Source organism: Montipora foliosa, chromosome 13 (assembly GCF_036669935.1).
Source record: "Montipora foliosa isolate CH-2021 chromosome 13, ASM3666993v2, whole genome shotgun sequence".
Taxonomy (NCBI): Eukaryota; Metazoa; Cnidaria; class Anthozoa; order Scleractinia; family Acroporidae; genus Montipora; species Montipora foliosa.
The window spans coordinates 42756150-42766149 of NC_090881.1; the positions used below are offsets into that span (position 1 = coordinate 42756150).

General features: G+C 38.9%; 1 protein-coding gene across 1 annotated transcript in view; it reads right to left on the bottom strand.

Moving 5' to 3' along the window:
- The window catches only part of LOC137982399 (opioid-binding protein/cell adhesion molecule-like), an 87654-nt gene that overhangs the window by 67878 nt on the left and 9776 nt on the right, over positions 1 to 10000 (bottom strand). The window contains exon 2 of the mRNA XM_068829519.1: positions 3818 to 4174. Within this exon, the coding sequence (XP_068685620.1) occupies positions 3818 to 4174 (357 nt within the window). The remainder of the gene's footprint in view (positions 1 to 3817; positions 4175 to 10000) is intronic.

Consider the following 10000-nt stretch of genomic DNA (forward strand, 5'->3'; position numbering starts at 1 on the left):
TTTTACGTTTAACTACGATACTCCTTTACAGATATTATAGTATTTTATTGAAAGGCCTAATGTTACATGTGCGAGCTATTGTAATGTGCGTGAGCTGGATGAAGAGACAGTTACATGGCGTTAAGCTATCGCAACCGATGAGCACGCAATAATGACTACAAAAAGAGTGAGACTTACGGTGAGAGATTGTGCGAATGTGTTGAGTCTTGACAAGAGGTACATTGTTCTGTTGGTCAGTTTGTGAATAAATCCACCAACATTGGAGCAGTGCCGTCGCATTACATTTGGTGTCAGAAGTGGGATACAAGAATCGTCAACTGCCCGAAGTCAGGTCAGATCGTTTGTTTTGGTAAAATTTTAGTGGTTTTGTTTTGCCATCCTGCGAGCGGCTGTGTTTGTTGTTGAAGGCTGCACGGCAGAACATTTCAAGCTTGAACTGTTCGACAGAGTTAATATTAAAGTTGTGGTGCATGCTGTGGGCCACTGCAGTTCTAGTAGTAGAAATCTTTGCATAATAGTTATTGTTGTTCACTTAACGATAAAACTTGTTCAGTTGATTGATCGTATGTGTGATCGGTCCCCATTTTAGAGAGGTTGTGTGTTGTATTAAATGCGTACAAGGATTGCAGCAGTGGATAGGAGTTACTGTGAAATCCAGCTTGCTACTGATGACAATGAACCAGATTTTTATGACCTGCAGAACACAGCAACTCTGGAGGCAAACTATACTTTTTACGTTGAGCAGGAATCGCCGTCATCTTTAGAGACCGCCATACAGGAGTTAGGCCAGAAACTACTGCACAATAGTGAAGGAATGGAGCAGCGAATGGTACAAAGATTTCAGAATCAGATTGACCGGCTGAACAAAAAATTTTCGCAGATGGAGAACGCATCAGCCAGCCGCGCAGGGCATGGGGCGAACCGGAATTAGAAGTACACTCACGAGAACCAGAAGTTGGTCAAAGACGCGAAAGGAATGATCGCCCGTTAACGAAACCGTTAAATTCTCCCCTGCCATTTGGCGGGAAGACATCGTGGGAGGACTTCCAAGTTCAGTTTGAGCTCATAGCAGAGTTAAATCGTTGGGAAATGCCTGTGAAAGCCAGTTATCTTGCAGCCAACCTGACTGGATCTGTGCTGTCAATTCTCTCGGACAGAGACATGAGGCGGGATTACGGCGCCCTTCAAAAAGCACTGTCCTTGCGATTTGGTAGTGAGGGAAAAACTGAGCTATTTCGTGCCCAGTTGAGAAACCGCTTGAAAGGAAGAGATGAAACCATGCCCAAACTAGTGGAAGCTACTTCAAGCAAGACCAGAATCCATCCAGGCCTTTCAAGCATCTGAAAAACAACGCCTTTGACCTGGCTGACTCGCAGCAAACGCCACGAGTATCCACCCTTCCAAGAAGCAAACAGTGGCCTTTGAGTCTCCAAGAAATGAAGAAAGAGAGAGGAGCAGAAGCAAGAGTTCGTGAGGCATATGCCAGGTCCCAGAGAAATGGAGAGAGTAGGCACTGTGAGTCCAAGAAAACTGAGTAAAGGACATTGCTGGAACTGTGCTAGACCAGGCCATTTTTTTTTCGAAATTGTCGTTCTTAAGGGCCTCAAGACTTTCAGGGAAACGAAGACTGGCCGAACCCAAGGGCCTCGGTTCAGTCCAGCGTTCAATCAGAGGCTCATTTATCCCCCAAGAGCTGGTAGTCTGTAGGGATCCCAGGATCAATAAGGCCTGTACGTCTTAAGTAAAGTGGAAGTGTTGATGTAACATTTTTAGTTGACACCGGTTCCAACATCACCATCCTGAGCACGGCGGTAATGGCGAGGATTGGGTCAGAGAGACAACCTATGTTAGAATCTGTTAGAAATGATGTGATACTTGCGGATGGCAGTTCAAAGCCCTTTCATGGAAAAAGAACTTTTCAGCTAGAGGTGGAAGGGCAGCAGACCCAGCAAGAGGTGTGGATTGCCTAGATAGAACTGGGAGGTATCCTGGGAATGGATTTTATGTGCAAGCATGGTTGTCGCACTCAGGCTGAGTTGTTGAAATTGCCCCCAAGAAGTCCGGATTGATTCCTACTGAAAATTTCTTTCACTTTGCAAATAATTCGCTAAGAGAAGAAGCCAAATTGCACCGTATCACAGGCGAAACGTTCCAAGAGTTTAACGACAGTTAACAATTTAATTGCATCAATGGACAAGAGACGAGATTATGTGCTGTTAAGGGAAATCGCCCATTAATTTAACAAGGTACACATTCCAACTATTTGTAGCACAAATCCAACAGAACGAATTATTGAAAGTATGAATGGGTACTTCATTCGTAAGCAGTAATCAAGTTCGTGTTAATGCAATATTGACTGTCTGCCCACAAATCGTTTCAAAGTGAATAAAAACTTGGACAGGCACTTTTGGTTCCTTCCCCCTTGAACTTAAGCCACGAAGTTTGGAAACATGAGTTGCTACAAATATTTATTACAGCGAATTGAATGGGAAAGTTAAGCAATTGCAAGTACATTGTACGTTCTGTGATATTAGCGCATTGCTCATAGCAGAGGCTACAAAAAAGTGCGACTTGGGAGCAGCAGGGAAGTGTTTTTGCTCCTCGAGAAATAATTATAGCAAATCATGCCAAAAAAATACTCAATACAGAAGGCCACAAAATGTGGGGGACACAAGTTATCACAGGTAAATCACAGAAAAGCAACACTGACATACTTATTTTGATTTAACTTTCATATAAAATATTATGAATTAACTAAACCAACTGCGTTTTCAAGGATCTTGTGCTGCACAGGCATATCAATTTTCTTTAAGCGTTTGTACTCTTTGCCTTAAATGTGTGCCTTGCATTTGCATGCACAGAATTTTGTGAACTTGCCGTGCACTGTACAGTAACCGGAGACAACTATCTTTCTCGTGTTAAATTTGCAAACTGAATAAACTTGAACAAAACTTTAAAAATCGAGGACTCGGGCCGACGGCAGCAGAAATATTCCCATAAATTAGCTGAGGCCAGTTAATTCACCGACGCAGAAGGGACTCTAAATCCACATTAGGGGATATCAATTTCACTGCATATTTTTGACCAAATCAATGATTATCAAGAACTGTTTTGCTCGGTAGCCTAGTTCGTGTCAGTCGTCGCTTTAATCCAAATTATATACAGTCGTTCTATTAACAAAGCTGAAAATACCGAAACGGCGCCCCACAAAAAGTTAAACATTTCACACAAGAAAAGATATCAATACCATTATTCGATTTCCGAACGAAAAAAATTGTTTATCCTTGATTAACGCAATTTTAATTGCAAAATCAGACCACAAATTTTCCTGTTATTCTGGATGGCGTAGCAACAATTTCAAGGCGTGAACATTAGTGAGTTCACAACGTGAACTCACGGTCAATTTCACACCATGAACTTTTTCACTGAGCATAGTGAAAAGGTTTGGAACAAGAGTGAACACCCCGTGAAATTTCAAATTCATGTGCTGTGACAGTGAAATAAATTTCACGGTTCACCATGAAATCTAAAGACCCCTTTAAGGTAATGTGTTTGCAAGTTTGTCTTGCATCTTAATTTACTCTTTAGCTGCTACTATTTTCCAAAAAAAAAAAAAAAGCACGGTAACGTGGCAAAAAGATTGTTTAGATTAACTCTACTTTGACTGGGCACTACCTCATGTCTTAGTGAAGCTAGACAGGCTAATAATTTGTTGGTAGACATTTTTGTATTCAGTCAATAGACTTAAATAAAAGATGACCCTTGCAGCAATTTAAGGGCTACAATGTACATAACAGAAGTAAATGTATACACATACCTGTGACTACAACTGTCACCTCACTGTCAACTTGAGGTAAGGTTTTAAGCAATAAGCTACACCGCAATACAATAGCACTATCGTTGAAGTTGATGTTCCTAATCACAACAGTAGCTTGCTTGGTCTTGCTTACTCTCCCAATATATTCTGCAGGTACTGTGTTCCCGGGTGCTAAAAAACCAGTTGCATTTTCGTAGAACAAAGTGCTTGTTTTACCCCCTTTTTTGACATACCAAGCAATGTAATCAAACTCTGCTGCATTATCGCCCAATGAGTACTTCCAATCAAGGACTCCTTCTTTTTCTTCCAGAAAGTAAACTGTTGAATTTGGTGTTTGAGTAAACCTTATTGCTCCCTCTGTAAAAGAAAGTGACAAATTAGTAAGTCAATCTGGAAAATCAGTCAAGGAAAATGCACCACAGAAACGAAAAGTGCATACTCCTTTCACACACAGTAACCTCCTGTTTAGGTTCCTGCAATGCACTACTTAACATGTTAAAATAAAGTGCATGTACAGTACATCATGTAAGTGGTATCAAAGAAGATGGCATATTCCAGTGGTTAGAACACTACACTTGCATGTGATGCTCTTTCTTCAAGTGTTCTTAATAATAACACTTAATTTAATGAGGGCAATATCAATTACTGATGACTAAGTCGTTCACATGAAGGCCCTTTCTATGCTAATCTAAAACTAGAACAGACCAAATCAAAAACAAAAAAGATAAGGAAATTAATAATTTTAAATTATAGTAATACAGGTATGCATACTCAATATATTAAAATGATCAGTAGCAGAGTTTGTATAGGGAAGTATATACATGTACAAATACATGTATAATAATTATAGTGTCATTTTTCTTGGAAGGTCTCACTGTATCTGCACTCATGCTACTCAATGTGAGTACATGTTCATGTACACGGATTTTAATACAGTTCTGTTGCAAAAAAAATCAAGATTAAGTCGATCCACTCATCAGTTAATGCTCATTTTTGCACACTGTAGCATTGCTGGACCATGCAACATTGCCACATTAGACCATCATCATCATCATCATCATCATCATCATCATTTATTAAATTAATTTTATAAAAACAGAATTTATAATCTTATACAACCCGCAAATAGCAAAGCTAATCGGGGCGGATTGTATAATTTACAATAAAATTACATCAGTGTTTAATAAATAAATAAATAAATAAATAATAATAATAATAATAATAGAAATAGATGTACACATATATTCACAGATAGCTAGAATTTACATAGAAGAGCAAGAACTATAATGATACACATAACATAAGAAATGAATAATAAGAGCTACTAGAGCTTAATTAATGATAATTAGTAATTTTTAACATTAACGTAGAGACATCAACATAATCATCCTCATTACCAAGTACCGCAAGCAAAAATTGATGAAGTTTATTTTTGAAGGGTTTTTTCCTAAGTTTACGCAGTTCAGGCTTCAGGCAATTCCACAGCTTAGCTCCGAAAATGGAAAACGAATTAAGTTGAAGTCTTAGTCTTGATTTATTAACGTATAAATTACCAGCATCAGAAAATCTAGTGTTATATATATGAACGTCAGATGAACAAGTAAAAAGATCACAGATATTCTGAGGCGCAGAATTGGTAGATATGTCGTGCATAAGGGAACATACTGTTTCAAAATAAAGCATGTTGAGTGGTAAGACATCAGCAGAGACAAACAAAGGAATAGCATGAGATCTGTTACCAGCAAAGAACATTAGCCGAAGAGCTCGTTTTTGTAAGATAAAGACCTTCCTTAAATAGATCTGGGCAGCCTGGCCCCAGGCAGCAATTCCGTAGTATGTATATGGGAAGATCAGAGAACGGTAAATTTGGATTAAAGTATTCAGAGGGACAGAGCTTAAAAATTTACAAAAATATATAAACATGCGCACTTACATGTATGATTGGCAGTTCAATGCGTTAATCTTCGAAACAGAACTGTATTAAAATTCATGTGTACTCATTCATGTACTGGGTAGCAGAACTCCATATTATATAACCACTCCTTTCCAACTGAGCAATATTCTGGATTCAATGGTGATGCTTGCCTGGATTTTTCACGCTTACAGTAGTGCATGATGCATAATTTTCCATAGAGCACTTACAAGACAACTGAAACAATCTCTATAACTTCACTATAATTATATAACATTCATTATATACAGTATATTATGTCAGGTACTGAGAGATTCAGTCTTTGCTAAGGAAAAGTGCAATGTGGTTTTCAGAGCATTGTAATAGACTAATGAAGGGAAGAAACATAGGTTGTCGGTAACTCAGAGTTTCACGTTTACTGAGAGCGGCTGCTAGAGCCACCTCCAAAAGGTGACATCAGATCTCACCCTAGAGAAAGAATCGTAAACCGCCATGATACTTTGTGATATGAGCAGTATTCAAAAAATTCCTAATCCTAAATCCTATTGTGACAGGAATGTACCTAGTATACATACATACATACATACATACATACATACATACATACATACAAACATACATACATACATACATACATACCGTATTTACCCGTGTATATTACGCGCCCGTGTATAATACGCATCCCAATTTTGGACTGCATTTTGAAAAAAAAAAGTTCAAGCAGAAAACAGAGAAATTGTTCATGCAAAACTAGCGTCAAAAAAATCCATTTTCTGGATAAGAAAATTTGTTCCGCTACTTACAACAGTTGTTAGGAAGATCAGAGTTATTTTTAGTATCTGTCACGCAATTCCAGACTTTCCTAGAATCATCTAAGAATCTGTAATTTTCCAGAAATTTCTTTGATGTAACTCAGCAGTTTCCATAAATAGCACAACTTGTAATAGACTATAAATAGTAACAGAACATTCTAGATGCTTAGAGTAAAAGTATAAAAGAAGGCTTGCAAATAATAGAAAAGAACTCTTTGCCTGAGGGCTTACCCTCGTGGCCGGCTGTGATTGATGGATGCGATAACTGTGATGAAGCTATAATCGACTGCGATGACTGTGGTGAAGCGATAACCTTTGACATTGCGATTTACGGAGAGAAGAAAGAGACGATAGCTGAAAAGGGAAAAAGACAAAGAGTTCAGAGTTTATTATGAAGTCCTTCGTGAGAGTTTGTGTACACAAAGAACCCAGTTAATCAAGAAAGTCAAGATGTCTACAGTCAGTGGAACACAGAGTTCGAAGTTAATCAAGATGAATGCTTGAAAAGCCATGAAAGACAGTAAGCCCTCTTTGCTTTACGAACTGCTTAACTTGATCTTTAACCGAAGTAATTGTAACAGTGTAAAACTAATGAAATAATAGTGAAAAAGGGTAACTGCTCATTGTCACACTTTTGTTGCATGCCTTATATTGTACTCGGGAGTTGTTTTCATTCACGCCTTGTTTGCGGACATCTCTTGGTTATTCCTGCACGTAACACAGTAAAGTTAATACCCTATGTAAATTGTTTAGAAACTGAAACCATGCAAACTCTCAATCGTAGTCACAACCGAACAGTTCCCTCGAGCTGTTCTGTCGCACAAGATTCGTTATTGAGAAGTTCATCTTGTTGTCCGTCCACAAGATCGTCTTGTGTATCATGAAGGTTGTTTACTACTCCATACTTGACAAAGTACGACTCAATCATCTCTTCAGGATATTACGTCACAATGCACCAGCGATCCACGAGGCGATGATTTCTTCCAAGGGCTTCTTTTTGGTGGCCCTCGCTGCCATCTGCCATCCACCTCTTCCTAAACCCATCTTCAAACGGTTTATTTAAAGAAACATTACAGGGCTGCAGAACTGAGGTCAATCGGTCATGAATTACTGCTAAATTGGTGTTTTCTCTGCGAATGCTGCTTTCATGCTTTCGGTCGAATGAGTTTCGAAAGCATAAATAATCAGGCGTCTTCGTCTCCCCAGTCCACCACATGGAGCACGCCAAACTCTTCAATCCTTCGGCATCCATCCGGCCTTTCTTCTCTGCAGCTTGTAATGTTGATCGTTCGGTTTGGCGGCATGTCAAAGATCAGTGGCGTTTTGTCCATATTTCCAATAACATGTAGTGGGTAATCGGATGATCTTCAGCGGAATTAACAATGCGTAATTTATCAGACCGGCAGTGTAAACTCCGGTGAGTTTCATGGCCATTTTGCTCAAAAGTGAAGGATATGTTGATCAGTTGTTCATTTGAACAAGAAGGTTAATTCATTATTGGATCTAAATTTTTAACTCTTGGTTAAGCCTTTTACCTTTCAATCAAAACCCAACGTGCCTATGTTTACATGCTAATGAAGGACGCGCGTCTAAAACAAAGGATTCCGTGTATAATATGCATGTCAATTTTCGAAGCTGTTTTAGCGGAAAAAAGTGTGTATTATACACGAGTAAATATACGGTGCGTACGCATTTGTGTGAAGAATGGCTAATTACAGGGCAATTGGATGGAATAAAATAGAGTTATTGATTAAGGTAATGAGAGGATTACTGGACTTTGGATTGATGAGCTGATGAAATAAGGTTACTTGTGGTCTGTAGACAATTAAAGGTGCTATACGAAATATTCAGTAACACTGCCTACACCATTGACTGGTCCAGTCTCTGCAGAACCAGCACGTATGGCAGCAAAACTAAAGTTTGCAATCTCTACCATGCAGTTGATTGGAATGAAAAGGTAAGTTTACAATAGAATCATTTTCCCTATAACTCTAGGAGCTGGCCTCAAGGCTGCTGCCTAAGAAAATTTTAAAGGGGCCCTCAGAGCTAAACGCTGAGAACTTAGGAGCCCAACACATGAAGTGAAAGGTGTTGCTGTGAAAAATTAAGGAGCCCAGAGCTATTCTTTGGGAGCCCCAGGCTACCGGGCTCCTGTTAGGCAACAGCCTTGGGCCTCATACACAAGTTGATGATATTGGCATTTATGACTTCTATGCAAATCCTGATAAAAGCGATGAAAGTGATCCAGATGATTTTGGGGGTTCCTTATTCACCATATTACAGTATAGCAGATGTAAACAAGCTAACTTAGACATTATGCCCAATAAATTCTTCTGTACTTTTCAGTGTAAGAATAAGAGTTTAGGAAAAATATTAAGTGAAGATGTCCTCTGCTTACCAAGACGACCGGTATTTAACTTAAACCAGGTATAATAGGTATAACAGAAACTTCAAAATATAAATGTCATAAAAAAGGTTGATGTTATTCATCGTGGAGAAGTACAATAATAATAAAGTATTCTCGTTTGTCTCATGATGTGGTCACTTGTGATGTAGATCGTGACGTTTCAACTGCATTTGGTCTGCGCAGTGGGCTTCACCCTACTCAATGGAAATGCGCTAACCTTGCTTCAGTTCATAAGAAAAATGATAAAGATCAAGTGAGTAACTATCGTCCTATCTCTTTGCTACGAGTGGTATCCAAGATCTAGGAACACTGTGTTGCTTTCCGTCTGGTTCCGTTCATCAAGGATTCTATTTACTCGCTTTAAATCATGCAAGTCTTGTACGTCTCAACTCCTTCAAGTTATCCATGAAATTGGTCCAGCTTTAGATAAAGGCCTTGAATCTGATCTTATCTACTTAGACTTAAAAAAAAGCTTTTGACTCTGTATGTCACACGAAGTTGCTGAGGAAACTAGAGTGCTACAGTATTTGCAACCCCTTGCTAAAGTGGTTTAAAATTATCTTCATGGCTGTCTTCAGCGTGTTGTCATCAATGGACTATGCTCGGCTTGGAAAGATGTCAAATCCGGAGTTCCACAGGGGTCCTTGCTTGGACCAATCCTGTTTTTCATATATGTCAATGATATGCCAAATGTTACAACCGGATATACCCTAGCAATGTTTGCTGATAATTCAAAGTGCTATAAATGTATTGAGTCAATCGGAGACTTTGATATCATTCAAGGTGATTTAGGGTGCGTTCGATTGACCGTATTCCGGAATAGGAATACATGGAATATAAGTTAGAAATCCTTCGTTTTTACAGCGATTCACATTAAAATTGTCAAACATCTGCTAAAATGCTATTTTAAACATATTTTTATTATCCTTGCTGCTTTGAAACGCGCCAAACATACCGTTTTAATCATCACTCCATGTATTCTTATTCCGGAATAGGGTCAATCGAAAGTGCCCTTAGATAACCTCCTATGCTGGTCCTTGGCTTATGAGATC